Source organism: Triticum urartu, chromosome 5A (assembly GCF_056163025.1).
Source record: "Triticum urartu cultivar PI428250 chromosome 5A, HENAU_Tu73, whole genome shotgun sequence".
NCBI lineage: Eukaryota > Viridiplantae > Streptophyta > Magnoliopsida > Poales > Poaceae > Triticum > Triticum urartu.
The window spans coordinates 168,302,156-168,324,269 of record NC_141877.1 but is presented as its reverse complement, the minus strand read 5'-3'; the positions used below and the strand labels follow the sequence as shown (position 1 = coordinate 168,324,269).

Genomic DNA, 22,114 nt, shown 5'->3' with positions numbered 1-22,114 from the left:
AAGCCACTCCCGCTCGCACCGCCGCCACCTACCCTTTCCTCCTCCCACGCGCATCCTAGCAACCGGCGGCGGCAGGCGGAAGGCGAACAAGAAGGCGGCGACGATGGGGCACTCCAACGTCTGGAACTCCCACCCCAAGAACTACGGGCCCGGCTCCCGCGTCTGGTAATACTTCTGCCACCGCCTCGATCCCCTCCATCTCCTTAAAATGCCTAGTTCGTTGTTCGTTCCCGCGGCTAGATATCTCCTGCTAGACCAACTGTTCGCCCGGATCTGTGTGTCTTACACGATTTAGTTGGCGACATATATCATTCGATCGTGGCGTGCTTCATATGGCGATTAAAACCTTGTTTGCTCTGTGTTATGTGTGGTCAGGGACTTATTAACCGGTTAAATTCTCACATTTGATGATTGTTATGCCTTGATAAAGGCTTTCCCATCTTCATATGATGTGTATTTTGTTGATGTAGTTGGCGACTTGTATCATCTGATTCTGGCGTGCTTCATATGGCGATTAAAATCTTCTTTGCTTAACTCTGTTAGATGTGGTCAGGTAGGTTTCGGGTTTCGTTGTTAGTATGTCGCTCAAACCATTCAGAGCTTGCTGTGATGTGCAAGTGGCTTCACAAGCGACTAGAACCAGGAAAATATTGTTAGAATTGCCTCAAAAGTTTAATTTGTTACTTAACAAGCATTTCTTCCGGTGCTGTGCGGTAACAAACTGAAATAGCATGTGGTTGCTGGCTTGTCTGGCGTACCATTCAATCGCTGATGTTATTGTGATGAACAAGTATGCTTACGAGTGATTGTACTGACCCCAAGTTTGTTATTTTTGGCAGCCGGGTCTGTGGAAACTCCCATGGACTGATCAGGAAGTATGGGCTGATGTGCTGCAGGCAGTGTTTCCGCAGCAACGCCAAGGACATTGGCTTCATCAAGGTATCCAACAAGAACATTATTGTTGCACCAGGAACAATCTGAAATTATATTATTATTTTGTCAGCCATGATTCCCTTAAATGTCAGTTATGACTTAATACATTAGATTTGTGATTCCTTATTGCCTTCTAGTGTTTGATGATACCTATTCCTAGTCTACATCCAAATTAGATAAATGATTGGTTAACAAATTGATGTGCTCCATTGTTCTCTATGGTTGGCTCATTTACTTTGCAGTTTCTGTATTGAGATGTTTTTTGCTAGTATTTTATTACATTGAAGATGTATTTCCAAGTCTGACAATTCACTAGTGGTATGCTGTTATTGTGGCCAGGCAATTTCTGAAATGGGTTAATATGATTCAGATAACATAATAGCCAAGCTTTGGGACAGTTGTCTTGATGTTCTTATGCAGCGTCGTTTCTTCTGCATCTAGCCTTCTAGTCTAGTATAAAGCATGTATATCAAAATTTTATCGTTTGTGCAGAACTATTGTTATAATTATTTGATTATTATCTTTTGTTGCAGTACCGTTAATTCACCTGTTCCTGCTACCCTGAAGTGAAGCTGATCAGGGATGAAGGATTGGAGCACTTAATAGAATGCTTAATTTCAATTCCAGTAATGTTTGCTTGTGGTTTTATGTTTTGATGGATACTGAATGATGTAATTGTTGAACATGAGTTAATTACCCATGGAGAAGTCTTTTATCGTTCTGTTGTCTGTGTTTGTCCCCTCTCATTGTCATTGTTAGTTATAAGTACTTGTTTTTTTATTAGAACATATTGGGTCAATGGCTGTAACAGACCAGCAACCTAGCAAATAAGCTTATTTCATATCTATCTGTGCTTGTATATAAGCACATGAAGACTGAATCCACGCACCGTACCAGAGAGAATGAAGCGCGTGAGCACATGAATGAGCATCTGTACTCCTAATGTCTTAGTTGGTAGGTTGTGTTCTGGGTTTAATTTTTGTCTCACCTACCATGGTTTTTTTTTGGTACTTCTTTGGTACCTGCTCCCACCTTCCGGTTCAAAAAAACCCAACCAAAACCATGTTCACGTAGTTCTCTCGCAAGCGACAAAAAAACCCTCCATGACCTGCACGCGGGCAGGAACGAGCGAGGCCTCCAGGTCTAGGGTGCCCACCTCTCTTTCTCTCTCGCCTCCCACCCTCACCATCCCGATCTGGTCATCGCCCACCTTCACCCTCCCGATCTCGTGAGTTGCAGGGGAAATCGGTCTCCAGAATCGCCACCACCGATGCCGCTCGGTTCCCCTCCGCAACCTGCCACTTGCGACGGACCGAGGTCGCCGATGTGGGCTCGACGTAGCTGCCTGGAGCTACTTCGCCCTCGATGTCGAGGAGGGCGTGGGCCTGATCGAGCTCCCGGCCGCCTTGCTTCTCCAGACTATCTCTATCCTCAGTCGTAGGCTCCTCGTGCTTTCTCCCCTGCGCCGCCACCCAATGGTCTCCGCCAGCGCCGCGTGCCCCCAAAAAAATGGCGGCCTTGGATGAAAACGTGCGGCTCGATCGACCTTGAGAAGATCCCCATCAATGCAGACTCCCCTATGTAAGTCCCCAATTCCCCTCCCTTCTCCCTTCCCTCGATCCAAATCTCGTATCCACAGATCTAGATCACGGCCATAGGGAAACCAATAACGAGAAGAAGCGGCTCGCCGAGATATGCCATGTCGACTTCTCCTTTTGTCATCAATGGAGGCGCCACGAAGGCCAAGAAGAAGGCCCCAACAGCCCTGGCCATGGCAGGGCCTCATGTAGAGCCTGAAGTAGGTGCAACATCATAGTCCGTCCTTGCACGTACAAAAAATAGACATTTATTTCTGATTATGGTCGCCGTAAATAATGATGTTACTACGGGTCTATTTTATTTTTTTTCTGATTATGGTCCTTTCAGTATTGATTCTTGCTTGTATATTAAGAATTAAGTTCCCCTGGTTAGAAGTAACCATCAGTTCTTTCTACTTTCTGAAGAACTAGCATTCTTTTCTCTTTATTTTTTCATCCATATTAAATTGTTTGGCACAAACATACATCTGAAATAAATGCAAGTCTATATCAAGTACTGAGATTAAGATGGATGGGAGGTCACGGATGCTGGGTCGGAATTTGAATGCTAATGCCTTCACTACTTTGTTGTGTTGTTTATGTTACACGGTTATGAGTCCGGTGTGTGGATCGGTCATTGGTCAAAGCGGCCGCCTAATTTCAGAGTTCTTCCTTTGTTCTCCCAGGACCAAACCAACGATCAATGTGTGCTGAGAATGACAGCAGTATGCACCACATTTGCAGTCTTAACTACATGGTAAGCTTTACTAAACTGAAACTTGTCCAAACGTTTGCAACCAACGTTGGAAAAATTTATCAGGTTGCAGTTTTGCGGCCGTGTCGAATCGTTTTTATACTTAATACTTTTGATGGCTCGTACAAGCTGGTTGAACTGCCACTGGTTGCTACAACCTACAAATATACAGATCTTCAATATATGACTCACTATATATATAAAATTCTCCATGCATAAATTGTGTTTTTAGACGATTCACTGTAGAAATTGGTGTGTTATAACAGTGAGACTGTTCTATATATTGCTATCCAGATTTGACATTTAGTTTCCATAACCTTTATTTTTCTGTTATTATTAAGGACAACATGCTAATTTCTCTAATCCACTCTTATTGTAATGTTATGATTTTGTTTCTAGGTTAGTAAAACTTTTTATTCAGCTCAAAGAGGTCATGCAGTACATCCTAGGAAATAAAGGCGAGTCAATTCGGTGAGGATAAACTAGATTGCCTTCTATTGTGGCGGGTCAAACTATTTTTTGAAACACCACCACCACCTACATGCTTTTTTCTTCCTTTTCCTTCTAATAGAGCGCTGATTGTACCTACTTAGAAATGTTAGTGGATGCATCCAAGTCTGATTTGGCACTTCTTTTTTAAGCTGAATGGAGAGGTCATATCTAGCTATAAGTTGTTTGCTACTGTATTTCTTTAGTTCCAATTAATTGGATTTGATTTTAAAGTTCTACAGCCAAATGATAGTTCAGAGAGAGTACATGTTGTTACTCCACTTATTTAAAAACCACCAGAGAGAGTACATGTTGTTACTCCACTTATTTGACTAAATGATGCAAATGCTTTTCCCATAGGATAACTTGACAATTTGTCGAGAGAAGTAATAAAAACCGTCAAGCTTAAAGAGCAAAAGTTTGAGCACTGAAATGGTGAGTTCACATGCCATGTAGTTCATAGTCTATGTGCAACGGCTCTTTAATTTGACTGAAGCAAATGTGATTTCTGGTTCTACCAAATTATTTTATTTTAGAGTGAATTCCGGTTTTTACCCCCTATTTTGACTTTTTTGACACTACTTACCCCATTTAGCGAAATTTCATCCATTTTACCCCATTTAACAAAAGTTCTGCCACGATTTACCCTGTTTAAAATTTCATGAGTGTTCTGGCAGACAGGTCCCAATTGTGAAGTCTAGCTGGCATGCCACATCGATGGTTTTTTCCTGCTTATTTTTCTCTCTCGTGAACCAGTCCTCACGGCTTCTCCCGACCGGACCGGCCTGATGGAGGTCACTTGCGTCTCGTCCAACGCATAATGCCTGAGTCGACCACGCTCCTTACTCACGCCTAATAGATTGCATCGCCCGTCCAGGCTTCTGCCCTCACGTACCCGTCAGGCTCGCTCGAACTTATGGTTAGGGATTGTCAGGCAACGGCAGCGGCGTGATTTCATACCTCCTCGAGCGGCGTTATATATGGTCGTGACATCAAGGCAAGAAATGACCCGTGGAATCCGGCTCCGTCAATCTCGCCGACGTCTGGGCGCGACATCAAGGCAAGAAATGACCCCATGTAATCCGGCTCCATCAAGCTCGCCGACGTCGGCGTGGGCGCGTCCATGTACATGCCCCCATCAGGTTGTGCTCGGTTGCAGATCTATGGGGGCCACTCGTCCAACAAATCAGCGAGGTTGATGAACAAGCAAGCCCTCACGTCGTACCCCATTCCATATGATTTTGACCATCTCCATCATATGTGTATTATGAAGTTTTCCTGACTCATGCATTGGCCGGTGAGGTGTTTGATTCAGACAGAATTAAAATGCTTATTAGAAGATCACGTGTATACATGTCACCCATCTATAACTGACGTACATTGATTTAAAGTTTTTTCACCATTTTGAATATTGTTGAAATCCTTTTTTTTCTTTGTTTGCAGCGTGTGTGTGATTCGAAGGAAGGCGAACAATGTGTGCTATGAATATTGGAGGCCAGAGTGGTGCGGCCCAACTTATGCCTTGTGCGTTGGACGCGAGCGACCTGCTCTAGCGATCATATCAGGCCAGCCCAGTCGAGCGAAGCTGCGAGGACTGGTTCAACGTGGAGAAAAATAGGTAGGTAAAAACTGTTGATGGGGCATGCTAGGTGGACCTAACAATTGGGACCTGCTCATCAGAATGCTCGCAAAATTTTAAAATGGGTAAATTGTGGCAAAACTTTTGCTAAATGGGGTAAAATGGATGAAACCCTGCTAAATAGGGTAATTAGTGTCAAAAACATCAAAATAGAGGGTAAAAACCAGAATTCACTCTTTATTTTATTGTGCAACACAAGTATCTTTATTTGACCTTGTTTCCTTAGACTATGAAGAGGTTAGAAGAAAAAAGTGTCGATTGTTGTATTGTCACATTGTACATCATAATCATTGTTGTATATGTTTTTGCATACATACATCAATTATGTACATAGACAGAAGAAGTCTTAACAGAGCTATTTCAAAACAAGATGAGGAGAGCCCCAATGATTTAAACAGTAAAATACTAACCTGCACATGATCATATAATGTACGGATCACAGGCTGGCTAAACCCTTCTTTCGAGTCTCCTAACATTGTCTACTTAATTTTCAGTACCTGCAAGGTCAGCTAGCTAGAAATTTGGGTATGCTGCTATATGCCTTCAGTTTGTAAAATAAGATGCATATTATTCAGCTTGATTCATTGCTCAGGATTTTTGAATAAGATGGGGCGACCATGATGTGGCTCGGAGAAAGGGTGCATATGGGATTACTTATTACCCATTGGGTCTGCAAATATGAGAGGTAAAAAATTTCACTGTAGTGCAAGGCACGTTCTAAGTTTCATCTTCGCACATGATTATGGGCTTATGGCATCTGATCAACTTTCTCTTGACATGCGTAATTGCAACATCGTCCCGATCTTTTCAAAAATAGATTGTCTATGATTATGAGAGTAACCACAAGAACAGACGAAAGTCGCGAGACTCGTTACGAAACAATGCAGATTCTTTACCCCTAGGACAGTGACAGTGCTAAAATTCATGTATGTATGTTAGGAGTTACGATATGACCTTTTATTTATGTATGTTAACATTCAAAAATGTTTGATGAGATCAATAATGTATATATGAGATGTGATAAAACTGAACATATGTTGTACTCGGCGTATTTGATTAAATATATTAACTAACGAACCCATACTTTATTTATCATCAAGTGGCAAGGCATGGGTATTTAGCTCGAGTTGTGCATGGGCTGCTCGAGCTGCGCGCTAATGTGGAGGCCCCGCACCGCCGCCGATGGGCTGATGTTGTTGCACGTCGTGGCAGGGACGTCAGTGTGTGCGCTGCTTGTGCTGGGCGCTGATGTGGTCGCCCCTGATCGGAAGGGACGCCGCTGGAGCTGCCGCGGGATATGGTGGTGGTCCGCTGATGGAGCTGGGAGCAGACGCGGAGGCAATGGGCCCGACTCTCTGTGTGCAAATCATGATGACTTGGAGCACTGTCATGGGAAGTTTTTATTCATCTTTACCTATATTTATTGGATTAGGTTCCATTGGCAGGTGAGATTCTTATCCTGAATGCTTTATTCTGTTTTTGCCAAGACACTTCTCCTTAATATGTTCAATATTCATAATATTTTTTTTGCGGTAGAATTACATGATTTCTAAACATTTTGATTCATAATACCAATTTGCTGCATCATGGGGTTTATTAGAAATCCTAATGCATTTCTAATCAGGATTGTTTCTTATGGTGATTAAATCTGTCATAGCGTCAACAGGTTAAAGACGATGTACCCTTTTCCCGTTTGGATACCAACCATTGCATTCAACAGTAAGATATGTTGCTTATTTACTTGTAGAATCAAGTGGGTTAGAGGCACCTGCTTTTAACTATTTACGACACTTCAATAAAACACTCTTTTCTTATTTGTGTGAGTACTATTTGTTTCACCTTTTGCACCTCATCGTCATAGCATCTGGTTTCAAAAATGAATGACTACTTGTGAAGGTATTGTTTTTAGTTTCTTCTTTTTGGTTCAGCTTCTTTGATTTTCAGTAGTTGGTCCGTTAATCATCTAAAATTTTCAGTAAGATGTTTCTACATCATATTTTTGAATGTTCCTGATTTCACATCCATGGTATCTGCTTTGCTTTAGTACCAGTTCATGGTTCACTCATGATTTGTTTCTTTCTCCCTATCAGTCTTACCATTTTGTTTTGCTTGCTTTACCTTGTAGCTTCTTCGAGTAGTTGTTTTTTTCCTTTATGTTAGAGCTACTCTGTCACACTTTTTATGCTTTTACGATGTCCTAATAAAAATTTTGTGTGGGCAGATAATTTTTTGCTTACTACAAACCGTAAGAAGCTGAAGCTTACTGATTTGGGGCTTACACGAGAGGAAACTGTAACTGAAATGATGACGACTGAAATTGGGACATACCGATATGGACACAGAGGTTATAAATCACTCTTTTCCACACTAGATAGTCAATATTAAAAAAATTAGGAACTGAAGCCGAAATAAAATGGTTCCTGGTTGTAGTTTCCCGGGTTGATTCTTCGAATTATAACTTCAATTTGTATGCCCTCGCGATAATTTTCTGCCTGAAGTTTCTAGAGCTCACTGATTTTAGGACCTTCTATACATTATATTCTTCAATTAAGTAATGATAATGTAATATTGCATCCTGTCATTTACAATCAGATAGACAAGTGACCTTAAGTATAAGGTTTCAAGCTACTTAACGCTCAATGCTTGTTATATAATTCTCCGTGGTAACATCAACTGAGTTGGGCATCATAATTGGCACTGAACATCCAAAGTTAAGTTCATGCTCACCATTTCATGATTATATTTTTGGTACCGATATTTTCATATTACCAGTTCGCTGAAGATAGAGCTCTGGCATTGTATTGAAGCTCAACTCTGCATGAAAGTGTACAACTTCACTGTTATGTTCTGGCACTCGAATTTGCTATGCTTTTCATGCTAGGAATACTTACACGTTCATTCTTAAATCATCTTGTTATATGGCATTGTAGATCTGATGGAAAAGAACTTGTGTGATATAGGCCAGGGCGGAGGACGTTGTCAATGGAAAACATGGCTCCGCATGAAGGTTCACTCGCCAATAGTCTTCAAGAAGATGCGAAGGTCATGGTTCTGTGTTGATGCCCCTTGAAAAAAATATCTTCTCATTTTCTTGTTTGAAGGAACGCTCGGAGAAATTGAGGATGCAAAAAATGTACGGAGAAAAGGGAGACTAGGAGAGGTACACGGTGAGGCATCGACGAATCCTAAAAAGAGAAACTTTTATCACAGTGTTCTCATATCCAAACTTGAATTAAGTATGCTTTTTGAATGGCTTGCACTAAAGCAGAGTATAATTCTTATACTTGTGTTTTAAATTGACTACATGTTGTCGTCTCCTCTTGTATACATCTTTCGTAACTACCATTTTGTGATGGGTTGTTAAGCTACCATTCAAGGGAATGCATGTTGACAAATGTATTGATACTTCCTTGAGTCTACTACTAATATATTTGTAATGTATTTTTCACTGAAAAAAGCACAGCTAATAGCACGCTATAAAATTGTCTAGCTAAATAAATCAATGTACACTGCCTCGCTAATAGAATGCCATAGTGCGATATTGCATGCTAATAGCGCATTTTAAGGCCGCTCCTATTTTGTTATAGCGCGCTACTTTTTTCATTGATTTTTATAGAGTTTATCTCTACTCCTAATGTCTCAGTTGGTAGTCTCCATTTCATGGTTAATTTTGTCCCACCTATCATGGTTTTTTTCGTCCTTCCTCCACCTCCCAGCGATTTCCCCCTGAATTGTCGCGCTTCGGATCCACCTGCCACCTCGCCGGAGGCGAACACCGCCGCGAATGCGAGGGGAACGGGACCAGACCGAGCACCGACGCCTGTTTCAGTAAGCTCGCTGCTCCCGTCCTCGTTGGTTGTGCCGCACACAGCTCGTCGGAGCCCCTAGCCGCGCCAATGCGGTGGTCGGTGGGCGGAGTCGCATGATCGACGCGTGTGGCGATGCGGCGGGGGGAGGGGAGATGGCCGAGATGTTGGAGTGAGTGAAGAAGAGAAGTGAATGAGCCACAAGACCGGTCACGGCATGGGACTGATGCGGTGGTCGGCGGGCGGAGTCACGCGGTTGCGGGCTCGGCGACTCGCGCGGCGATGCGGTGGGGGGAGGGGGGAGGGCGAGAGGTGGTGGGTGAGTGGAAAGGACCGGTGAGTGAGCCCCAAGATCTGCCGCGACATGTGACAGATCGGCGGTCGGCGGGCGGAGTCACGCGGGGCGGCTCGTCGAGGCACGCGGCGATGCGGCGGGGGAGGGTAAAGTGCGAGAGGACGTGAGTGAGTGGAGGGGAGAGTGATGAGTGAGTGGGGTTTGGGTTGGGATGCGGCGGAGGGAGGGGAAAGGTGAGGGGTGGCCAGTGAGCCCAGAGGCCAGCGCGCCAGGTGGGCCCTCGAGCCGGCCCGTGAGGCAACTTTGTTGTGCCTGGGCCGGGGAGGCCAGCACGCGTGCCTGGCCGGGAAGTGTCGTGCCTGGCCCGTGTAATCCTGGCCGGGCCGGGCCATGTCGGGCCAGCCAATTTGTCCAGGTATACTGTAATCCCTCAAAAAAATATACTGTGTATAAGGTAATTTCTTTTATAGTTATTTTTTAGGGGGCTAAGTTTGGGTGCTGGTTGGGCCGTGGTGGATAGCTAATTTGGGCCTTGTGTGAAAATTTTGCTCAATGATAGAAATTCTAAACTCGCATGTGTGGGAATTTATGACAAAAAAATAGATATTGAAAGTATACATACCTCACAAAAACAATAAAAGTGTGTGTGTATATATATATGAAATATGGTTCATAAAAATAAATATATTTTATAATTACCTTTCATATACTAAGGGTATCACAATAAAATTGAGAGAAAAAAATATACTTGGTTGAAGAAGGTTTGTTTGCATGTTTTTTTCTTGTTGGACAATTTTCCATGGCCTATATTAATAATTTAAATAATTTTCATATGACTATTTACTTATATATAAACATAACAGTTTGTTGTTTTCCCCAAATTTTGTGTTAGTACAATTATTTAATCAACATATTTTCCTAATAATGTCAACTATGTTTTTTATAGAGAAAATAGTTGTGTCAGTTTCACTTTTATTTTTTCCAGATATTATATATGATTATACTCCCTTCGATCCCTTTTACTCCGCGCATAAGTTTTTCTTGTTTTTCCACAATACTCTGCGCGATCCTGATTTGTAGCGGTTTCTTCCAAGTCTATCCTAATCTTCAGCCCCGCATGCAACGCTACCTCCTCCTGTGCATTAATTACTGACCATGCATGCAGCGCATGCAAAGGAGAATGGGCCAATAACAGCCATGCAGAGGAAACAAGGAGGACGGGCCAATAACTGGCTCCGGTGATCATAGCTTCCCAGCTTTCCTGGTCGCTGCAATTCAACTAGCACAGGGACAATTTCGTCCAAAAAAATTACAAGCAGGTCTCCTTGGTATGGGTGATGTAAGTTATGCGTAGACTAAAAAAATAGGAGGGAGTATTATGCAGTAGAAAATATCATTTATATTTGATCATTTATATTTCATTGTAGATACAAAGTGATGGGTTTCGACATATGCACTGATGTAACGATGACAGACCGCACTGAAACACCATGAAAAGAGGTGCATATAGCTAACCTTCCTCGGTATGTATATTGTACATGCAAATACGAAAGGTTATTTTTGTATATTAATGTTTTTTCAGAATATAGGAAACATGGATATGGACTTTGGATATGCACAAAAAGAACTCGTTGAGGGTTTCGATGCGAAGTTGCTGAAAGGGACAGTAAATTCACTGAGTTTTTTACAACATAATGATGTCGAAGCGGTGATATCTCATAACAAACCAAAAAAATGCCAATTTAAATGTTATCGCACAAGGTATTTCTTTAATGTTATTATCAATATTTTCTTTGTGAAATTGCCTTCTGTATTCAACTAATTTGGCTCATTTTGTTGTCCAAGTTGGCTCACTTTTTTATGAAGTCGAGAGACTATGTTTGTACCCCTAGAGATATTTCAGTCACCGAATCAATCATGTCTGCCCCCAAAAAAACCTTGTTCGTGGACATCTTGTTATCAATGGACGATTGGAATGCCTTTTGAAAGATGATATGTTCTTACACGATGGTGTAAGACCAACTGCATAAACTTTGTAATTAATAATTGCAACGAAATATAATATTGTAATATATATATATATATAATCTAAATGTTGACTACAAGTGATAAATGCTTACATATATTGCATGCTTGCTCCAGACCATCTACGAGGCAGGTGATAAATGTTGTTAGTCTTTCTTTTTGGTATCAATTTTCATTGCAAAATGGAGTTCAATTATTCAGTAATTGTGTTTGTGTTATATTGTTTGTGCATGTGAAATTTAACATGTAACTCTTGTAAAAAAATTCAAGAGCCCGTGGCAACGGGCACTCTACTAGTATGTTTTATGTTTTGCAAAAAAATTATATGTACACCCTTTGTAAAGAAATATGAAATATAAGAGTGTTTAGGTAGTAATGATCTAAATGCTCTTAAGTACAATATAAAAAAGAACATACCATCTTAGAAGATATGGGCTCATCCGTTGCATTGGTGATGGACGATCGACAGATTTGAGACTCCGGTTGGATAACTAGGGAACCACTGCTCATACCGCTTATGCCTTTGATCCAGAACCTGCCACAGATGATGCATGAGCCGATACCACAGATGATGCATGAGCTGATAAACCACACAGAAGCTACTTGGAGCTCAAAACTTGTTTGCCAGGTGTTTCTGCCGATGGACGCGGATGCTATCCTTAGTATCCCACTTTGCACGGGTCGGATCACGGACTTCTGGAAATGGCATTTGGACCGCAAAGGTTTTTTCTCCAAGGGAAAATTGGTTGGACGGTGTCGCAGGACCGCCGAACTGCCATAAGAAAAACTTTGGAAGTTGTCGATTCCCTCAAAAGTCAAAACAGAAGGGACTTATCTATGCTCTCCGTGGGTCTCTCTCATTTACTACTTGATGGCTCGTTGTACGTGGGCTTTGTCTGACGAGAGTCTCACAAGACGCATGGTGTCATGCACGAAGCCGAATGCAAAAAAAACCTGGTTGTTCATGTTGCATGACATGGTACCACAATTTCAATTCTATAGGATGATCGTTTCTCTTTAGGCGTTTTGTTTGCCAAAAGGCTATCGACGAGAACATCTTCCAAAGCCCATTATCTACACATTAGTTTATTGAGTCATATTTAGCGGAGGTACAAGCGTTGGAACATTGTCTTTTCGTGCATCTAGACCTACCCTTTAGACCCGTATGCGGTGGCTGCCGCCCCAAGCGGGACATGTAAAAATTAATGTGGATGGTTTTGCTCGTTCTGATACTAAAGGTGCGGCCATGGCTCTTTGCAGGGATGCGAATAGAGCATATGTTGGTGCATCAGCTATTGTTGTCAATAACATCATAGACCACCGTGTCTAGAAGCTCTGGCGTGCCGAGAAGGACTAGCTCTTGCTAAGGATCTAAACCTTAGAAACATTGTGATTGTTTCTAATTGCGTAATGGTGATGAAATGTATTGAACACGGATCTTGTGGAACCTATGATACAATCATCAAGGAGATCAAGGAGTGGAATACTTCTGTTGATAGCTATCATTTTGTTCACGGACATAGGAATTTTAATTTCGAGGCTTAGAACCTTCCAAAGTACGTTTTATCTTTAGGTGTAGTATATGTCATGTTTGGCTGGGTCTCCCTTATGACCCCATTATTGTACTTGTAAACATGCTCATCTCTGAGTAATAGAGTTGCATGTGTTTGCCTAAAAAAACTTATTTGCAAAACATAGTGTTAGCCAGTAGCAGACTCGGACACACAAGTAACTTAAGTCCTCTATAAACCAAAACTTGGTAATTTGAAAGCCTTCCTGGATTCATCGTATTTTACTGGCATTCAGATTTAGAATTGATGCCTACAGTATCCGGGTCGAAACTCAACTTCTGAACTCATTTTTTACCAACATCTTGATTCACAATGGTGCCTATAATATCAGGGGAGAAATATGGCATGTTCTTTTTTCATCAGATTTGCAGTTTTATCCAATTCTCGTGATTGATTCGAATGTCGCCTTCAAAACTAGATCGTCCTTGCTTGATCGTTTACAGTATTTCTTCATGGCCTTTGTAGACTTGCCAAACTGTTCATTTCTGCATGTTGGAGACACATAAGTGTCAGAATAGCTTCGGAACTCCTGGTAATTACACCCGCTAAAATCTTATCATATGCCCTTGAACACCAGCAGTGGCTGCGATTAGCCAGCAGCTACAAGCAAACAATTGTCGAAATAAAGCCGATTTAGGTGAACATTTAAACAGGTCCTTTTAGGAATTCACCTGTTTTTGTCGCCGGCTGCCGCCGTGAGGCGAACATACTCTGCCTCAAGCTGCCGGATAGAGGGGCACTGACCCATCCTAGCCTCTCTACTTTTTTTAGTGTCTGCTACTACTGGTCTGCTCTGCTCGCTAGTTGCTTGTTGATTGAGTTGCATTTCTGGTTACATATGTATTTAAGGGATTCTAGTTCAAATATAAAATACAAAAAATGGGAGAAAGCGCTCAGATATTTTGTGCCTTTTGGGCTTTTGATAGGTAGGCATGAATTGTGTTGCTTCATCGTGCCACTTGTCTGTTCTTCTTTAGACTGGTTTTGTGTTTGGCTACTTCGTGCAACTCCGCTCTTCACTCTGGTATTGTATAATCGTACTCACCGTAGCACATCTATATGGCTTCATAGAGGACCACCGTATATTGATGAGCTTCTGCCTCTCGATTGTAACCTTATTATCTTGGAATGAATTTCTTTCACCCTAGAAAAAAAACTTCACTTTGGCATCACGTACATCCCTCCGAAATTGCTTCATTTGGCTTGATTTCGTGTGGTCTCAATTGGTTTCCTTCCAGAAGTATATTTTCCTACCAAAGAAAGGAAAACAAGTTTTCTTCTCTCTCGAGGGATTAGCGTTAGAAATAACTGGAAGATAACGAAAACTCGATAAAAACCAAGTCAAAACCTTCATCTAAAAGTGATAAAAATTAGAGCTAGCAATGTCATATCTATTTTTATTGTCTCACATATTTTGCTCTGTCACCACACCTCCATCACGTGGTCATATCTTGTGATCACAATTCAAACCTTTTGTGCAATGAGTCATTTAGTTGATACTATTCACTCATCTCATTGTACGTTTCTATTGACCTAGGGGGAGCCATCTAGTTGTGTGCATGTTGCATAATCAAGCAAATATTTATTGTATATGAACACTCCTAGGGGGAGCTCTCTACATCGATAGCTTTGCATAGCAATATTCCATATTCATATTCTTTGTCATGCTCTAACCATGATGTCATCAATACACCAAAAAAGTGGAGATTGAAAGGGAGGATATGGTTGATTCCCACTTCAAAAAGATCAAAGGCATGGTTTACTAGCGACTTGAAGCTTTTGATTTGGTTTATTTGAGTTGTATGACAACCGCACTATCAAGAGGTGTCATTATGGTAGAAAGGTGGTGTGGGGACACTCAAAACATAAACACTAGCCATCCTACACCTACCACCTTAAAGATGATCTACATCTTCATATCCAACATCTCAATGTGCCCCCAAGGAGTGTCCAAAGTCTCTGGACACCTCGTTCACACATAGTCTTTGACCCCCGTGCGCACATGCTAGTGAACTAGCCTCTCGATCACCCCGTGTGCACGTGGTCTTCGACCACCACGAGCATGGGGTGATGCATTTATCTTTGGACATCCTATTCCCACGGGGTCTCAGACCACCATCTGCATGGGGTAGTGATTTAGCCTCTAGACATCCCGTGAATGTAATGTAAAGGTCTTTTGAAGGTGATTTAGCAATTTAGTCCATCTGAATGCAAAGATCACAAAGTGGGATGAACTATATATAGAGCTCTTCTTCCACCTCCATTCCTAAGAGAGCAAAGCTCGATCTACAACTTGACCAAACCGATTCGTGTTCCCCGCTAGATTTATTCACCAACAATTAGTTTCCCTAGTAGCTTGGGCTCCTAGCCTGTTAGGGTTCCTTCGGAAGCTTCAGTGATTGTGGTGTGCTCCGGAGACGTATGTCAATATGTGGTGGTCACCTTCAAGACCAACCCCGAGTGATTCGAGGCTCATCCGCTGGGGGTGACTTGAGGAGAATACAATGACATAATGGGTGGCATTCCGAAGCCTTGGCACCGACAACACTCTAATGAACACTATCACTTCTCTAAGGAAGTGTAAATTTCGGGATAAAATCCACACCCCGACTCACTTTTGTTACTCCTTTTTATGCATTTTACTTTGCTTTGTATGCTCGTGGGACTTGCTAATTAGATTTTTGCCTAGCTTACATTGCTTTGATCTTGATTTCCCTATAGATTGTGTTCATCTAGTTGCATATATAGAGAACCTACTTTATCGGCAAACCCCTAAAACTGGTAATTAAGCTTAAAACCTATTCACCCCCTCTAGTCAACTGTATCGACCCTCTCGGGTAAATTAAACTTCGATCAAGTTCTTCACTTATGCTCAGTCACTTAGCAATTTTAGGCTCTAGGGTTTTTCCTCACTTAGTATTCTCACAATCACTTTGAGAGGATGGGTTACTCAAAAAAAACACTTGTTGAATTCCTATGGAACATCCAACCAACTAAGGTTGAGGTAGAGGTTATTTATAGTCAGTAGAGCAAGCTCAAGCGATGATGCGACTATTGGAGGTGCACTCACAACGTCACTGATGGAGTGCTGGACTAAGAGGTACTCACCACGTGTCTCTCGGCCAGGTTGGTCAGGCCGAGGACCCACATGGCGGTTCACTAATGGGACATTTCGGGCAGCCGATGACGTATACTAGGAAAATTCCACAAGACTTGGCACACAAGACAAGGACTACTGTTATCCTAGGCCTCCGATACATTGTGTAAATCGAGGCCAGACTAGTCAATAGAACATTACATTACAACATAGGTCAACAATCTCGTGGTAGATACCTGTACTCTGTACTATACCCCATATCAATACAATCAACAGCATGACATAGGGTATTATCTCTTTGAGAGAGCCCAAACCTAGGTAAAATCATGTGTCCATGTTACCATCGCTCCAAGACGCCTAGCTTATGACCCCTACCTCGACATATGATGGATTTAGCACCGACATTGGTGTCCCATACATGTCCCTGTTGGTAGTCACTACAGTACGATGGGAATTCAGATCGACTCTGACGTGGTTAACGCGCCGGAACGAAACTTCAGCATCGACGTCGGCTTTCATCGCTGGCTCGACTGGTCACCTTGGCTGGATCGAGGACTACACTCTACGTTGGATCATCAAGTTCGGACGGGTGCCTCCATCATCAACTCAAATCTCAACTAAGATCATGGAAGAATCGTCCATGGAGCTCGGGGTCTCAATGTCAACAGTGCCCTCACGCGATTGTGCAATTTTTTTGGGCAATAGATTCGTGTTCGTTGTCCCTGCCTCCTCAAGCACCGCTTTGATGGTTGCTTCAGTGGAACTGCGCTGAATTGAGCCTACAACAACCCTGTAAAATTTGATCATGGTGGGGTGGCAGTTAGGGTGTAGTACCGCTGCAGCGGTACTACCGCGCTGAACTACCACTCTACTACCGCCTATTTACAGAACACACAAGACAAGCGGAAGTAGTGACCGCACTAAAATGCGGCAGTACCGCTGGAGTGGTACTACCACTGAGCAGAGCGGTACTACTGCTTATGCTATTCTGAAAAGCCCAAGCAAGAAGGAAGGACCAGCTCAGTTGCCGGGAAGGAAATGGGGTGCAAAGAGACTGTGTACGTGTTGATTCACCCAAACCTTTCCGAAGCAGACCCCCTCTTAATAGTACGGTGTTCCTAGGACTCAAGTCCACCGAAAATGAAACACAAGAAAAACACCGTCTTCATAAACATCCCGAGGGGTTCGAATCGTCTTTGTGCCATAAGATAGATTATCTGATATGCTCAATGCACACAATTACTTCGCAAAAGCATTGTCATCAATCACCAAAACCAATAAGGGAGAAATATGCCCTAATAGTTTTTCAATCTCTAGGCGTAGAGCATGATCCATTAAATCCATGAGACGATGCAAATGCAATATTGGGACACAAAGTTCGATATCCTAGTGCCATTGGACCCATCAAGCACAATTGGTTGGTACTCGAGAATATCTTTTGATATCTCCAAGGCATCAAACATCTTGTGCTAGTTTTGAAATCTAGACACCAATATCACTGGATATATTGATCAAGATATCCACCATGTTAGATTGTAGACAAGCTTTGTGTTCCTACTAGGTGTGGTAGCCATACCATGAAATTCTTCGAAACAGACCTTAGTGGCTACATCCACCAACCGTTATCTCAAAGATAATGTTGATTGTGTTATCCGGATGCAAACAGGTTACATAGTAAGTAATATCACTATATTGCTCATATTGTAAGACAAATCATGTGACAACCTCATTGATTTGTTTATGAAGTCTCTACCAAGTTCAACATTCCACAAACATGTTCATAGAATTGGTATTGACGACTTCAAGATATGCAACTATCAGGGGGAGTATGTTCCTGAATTACTCCTGTTCAAAGCACCATATTGTACTCTTTTCCCCTTTCTCAGTTTACTTTTTACAGGTTGTTATCAAGGTTTTTAATGAGGTAATATCAACATGAGATTATATTTCATATATTCTATTTTCCCGCCGAGGTTTTTAAGAAAGTATACATGACATATTTATTGTCCTCTAAACTCTATGGATTTCCCATGTTGAGTTAAAGAGACAATTATCATGATATGTCATTGTTAGGACCGAGAGTATATCGACCAGGAGGGGGGTGGTGAATGGGAGATTCAAAATTTCTTTTGAAAGTTTTGCACTAATCCCAAACATAGCAGTGAAAGTAAGGTATGGTAGATACAAACTCAATCAAGCATACTATTGAGGAAAAAAGTCTTCGAGGTAATATGCAATAATGGTTAGAGCATAGCATATGATAGGCTTGATGATAATGATGGTAATGCAGTATCCCAACAGATATGCTATCATGACAAAGAGCTAGAGATGAACTATGAAGGATAACTACGAGAAATAATTGTAATGAGGAAAATGATCACAACACAAAAGAAGATGAGAACTATAACATCACAATAGAAGGAAGAGGGTGCAAAAATACGAGAAACGAATAATAACCGAAGGAAATGATAGAAGAAATAAGAGCGAATGATATGCAACATAGTACAAATGATCAGATAAACTATCGTCACAAAGCATGAATGAAAACTGCTGAGAGTATTGCAGTGAACTAAATAGAACCACTGGTGCTCGATGGCGATAGAGAGATTTGGTAGACCAGTTCACCCTTCCGCCAAAGGGCTACGTCTGGTTGGAGGGGCTGTGGCTTAACATGGAAGATAAACTCTCTTCACCCTATTCTCCTTCAACACGGAGCTGATCAGACTCTGGTTGATTTCACTCGTGGTAGATACTTGTCGGCGATCTCCAAACCTTCGGTCGACCTTCGCGAACCACAATCACTCTTGGTTGCTTAAGATCTAGCTTGGTGAAGACAAGAACTCTTCAACACTCGAGCCAAAACCTATCCGTCTAGAGAGTGCGCAACTCTCAAGAGTAATAGGTACAAGAACTCTAACTCAGAACTACTGTGATGATAAACCACTGTCTAAGTTTGGGCTCTTGATTTTTCTCTCAGTGGATCTTAAACTCAAATCACTCAGAGAGGGGTTTCTCAAATCCATCTTCTCAGAAATATCAAGGGGAGCAGCCAACGGACAATGTTGGGGTGGGGTGGCTATTTATAGCCGCAACCTTCCCTGATGGGAAATGACCATTTTGGACACGCGGTCTAGCCAATGGCCAACCGACATGTTCACAACGGTTGGATTTTGGAGAAACGGTAACATTACTTGAGGAACAAGTAATGCTAACTCATCGGTCTGAGACAAATCTCTCGCAGCGAAGAAGATCACAGTCTCTTGCTGGCAAGTATTTGCTCGGAACACCAAGAGATTTCTCTCGCAACTTTCATAGGTTTTGGCTAAGCATCACAACAGATCTAAGCTTCGAGAACCTATACCCCTCTTAATAGTACGGAGGTCCTATGACTCAAATAAACGAAAGAAGAACAACAAAATGAATTCTACGTCTTCACTTTGTCTCCGACTTCCGTTCGCTACAGTCAATTTATTCGGACGCCAATACCGAATCAATGCTCACTTCAGCAATAAATTTCAAGAGGTAATTCCTTCACTTCAATCTTCTCGTCTACATGTCTTCATCAAAATATAGCTCTTTCTTCTCTGCAACGCAGATATACTTTGGTGAAGTTCCTCAAACTTGACACGAGAGATTTGTTCATTTATCACTTAATGTACTTCTCCCCTTTGTGCCATCACTTAATGATTTCCTGTCATATTTGTAGAGAAAACACTTTCCCTGCACGATAGACAAATATCGAGGATAATCATTGCAAGGTTGCCTGTAAGCAGATAGTTCGAAGCAAATGAAATTGCAGGGGGTTATTAACATTACATGGCGACCGAGTATTTCACCACCACAAGCGGTTCATTAAGTTCATCAAGCAAATTGTTCGAGGGAAAACCAAAAATGTTCAACTACGAAAAGCAAATGGAAAATGAGAAAACCCTTCAAGTACTCCGATCATCAATCACTCGGTGTACTTCTCCCCCCTTTTGTCAACAAGTATCAAAAATGAAAGAGAAAACATACGAGGAACTACTCTTCTCGAGTGTCCTCAGAATCAGAATTGAAAGTACTCGACAAATCAGAATCCGCGGAGCGAGGAATGGTCGAGGTAGAAGTAGGAGTAGCAGCATGAGCTCTGGAGGAATTGGTGGGATAAACATCTAGCTTGTAGATGAGTGTTCCAGCTGTGTCTTCAATTTCGTCATCATGCCTGACAAACAGTAGGTTAGTTGATGTAGAACGCTTAGGGAGCACAGGGGTTTGCCTTCCGATGCGAGGAATAGCAAGTAAATCTAGGTAGTCATAATCTTTCTTGATGCCCTTGGCAGCCAACTACTTTCGAGAATAATGCTGCCTTAGAAGAGAACAAGAGCGCTTCTTTGCTTCCTTCTCATGCAGAAGGGTTTGGCGAGCATAATTGTGAAGTGAATTCAACTTAGTCATCAATTCCAGCTTTTCTTTTCGATCAAGCTTGATGTGGCTTTCTAGTGCTTGCTGTGTGCGAATGCAAATCTCATATAGAGATGGATTTTCTTCACGAGGGATTTCAACCTTGGCTTTCTTAACTTTTGGAGCGGCTTCAGGTGCAGACGCAGTGCCAGCAGCATCAACAGGTGCCTTTCTTTTTCCAATATCCTTCACCATACAGAGAGTGTCACGTACTGGTGGCGTGAAAACATTCAGAATATGAGCCCAAAAGAATTTTTCATTGATAAGCTACTCAATTGCATACATGATCCATGATACGCCTCCAACGTATCTATAATTTTTGATTGTTCCATGCTATTATATTATCTATTTTGGATGTTTTATATGCATTAGTATGCTATTTTATATTATTTTTTGGATTAACCTATTAACCTAGAGCCCAGTGCCAGTTTCTGTTTTTTTCCTGTTTTTGAGTTTTACAGAAAAGGAATATCAAACGGAGTCCAAACGAGATGAAAATTTATGGTGATTTTTTATGGATCAGAAGAAGCCCACATAGCATCGGAGTGGGGCCAGAAGAGTCCCGAGGCAACCATAAGGGTAGGGGGATCCCCCCTCGCTTGTGGTCCCTCGGTAACCCCCCTTGATGTGAGACCGATGCCAACAATTCCTATAAATCACGAAACCTCCAGAAAGAAACCTAGATCGGAAGTTCCACCGCCGCAAGCCTCTGTAGCCACGAAAACCAATCGGGAGCCCGTTTTGGCACTCTGCCAGAGGGGGAAACCATCACCAGAGGCCATCTTCATCATCTCGGCGGCCACCATGACGAGGAGGGAGTAGTTCACCCTCAGGGCTGAGGGTATGTACCAGTAGCTATGTGTTTGATCTCTCTCTCTCTCTATCTCTCTCTCTCTCGTGTTCTTGATTTGGCACGATCTTGATGTACTGCGAGCTTTGTTACTATAGTTGGATCATATGGTATTTCTTTCCCTATATCTTCTTGTGATGAATTGAGTTTTACCTTTGAGATTTCACTATTATCGGATTGAATACTACTATGGATTTGAGAACACTTGATGTATGTCTTGCGTGGGATACCCATGGTGACCATGGGGTGTTCTATTAATTCACTTGATGTATGTTTTGGTATTCAACTCGCGGATGCCCGAGGTGACATTGGGGTAATCTATGCATAGGGGTTGATGCACGTTTTCATCATTATTTCTCTGGTAGAAATCTTGGGGCACTCTTTGAGGTTCTTTGTGTTGGATTGAATATTATGAATCTGAAGTTGTTTGGTGCATATCGTATAATTGACCCACGGATACTTGTGGTGACATTGGAGTATCTAGGTGACATTAGGGTTGGTTGATGTGTATCATATGGTGTTATTTTACTACGGACTCTAGGGCTGTTTGTGACACTTATAGGAATAGCTCAATGGATTGATCGGACAGAATAACTTTGAGGTGGTTTCGTACCCTACAAGCAATTTCATCTTATGTT

The 22,114-nt window shown here is 42.0% G+C and overlaps 1 protein-coding gene and 1 long non-coding RNA gene across 9 annotated transcripts; both read left to right on the top strand.

The window, feature by feature from the left end:
- The first annotated feature begins 7 nt into the window (after nucleotides 1-7).
- On the top strand, nucleotides 8-1,654 carry LOC125508548 (small ribosomal subunit protein uS14). Of its 2 annotated transcripts, XM_048673282.2 has the most exons (3): nucleotides 8-165; nucleotides 840-939; nucleotides 1,467-1,654. In XM_048673282.2, exons 1-3 carry the CDS (start codon nucleotides 104-106, stop codon nucleotides 1,473-1,475), a joined length of 171 nt encoding a protein of 56 aa, XP_048529239.1. In that variant the 5' UTR covers nucleotides 8-103; the 3' UTR covers nucleotides 1,476-1,654. The 2 variants fall into 2 exon arrangements, with proteins under 2 accessions (XP_048529239.1, XP_087381867.1); XM_087525741.1 differs by lacking the exon at nucleotides 1,467-1,654 and having other exon boundaries at nucleotides 840-996.
- A 421-nt stretch (nucleotides 1,655-2,075) lies between these two features.
- On the top strand, nucleotides 2,076-8,815 carry LOC125508546 (uncharacterized). Of its 7 annotated transcripts, none has more exons than XR_007283594.2 (6): nucleotides 2,076-2,731; nucleotides 3,197-3,267; nucleotides 5,985-6,077; nucleotides 6,493-6,837; nucleotides 7,059-7,111; nucleotides 8,353-8,815. It is a non-coding gene; the product is annotated as an uncharacterized LOC125508546 (long non-coding RNA). The 7 variants fall into 7 exon arrangements; XR_007283593.2 differs by having other exon boundaries at nucleotides 7,050-7,111; XR_015604249.1 differs by lacking the exon at nucleotides 7,059-7,111 and adding an exon at nucleotides 3,664-3,735 and having other exon boundaries at nucleotides 2,096-2,731; nucleotides 8,353-8,814.
- Nucleotides 8,816-22,114: the final 13,299 nt, after the last annotated feature.

What these genes read in the sequence shown, in the direction of transcription:
- LOC125508548 (XM_087525741.1), top strand. Translation starts at nt 104, where the DNA reads ATGGGGCACTCCAACGTCTGGAACTCCCACCCCAAGAACTACGGGCCC. An exon ending in GGGCCCGGCTCCCGCGTCTG is followed by an intron (nt 166 to 839) that starts GTAATACTTCTG and finishes TATTTTTGGCAG; the next exon opens with CCGGGTCTGTGGAAACTCCC.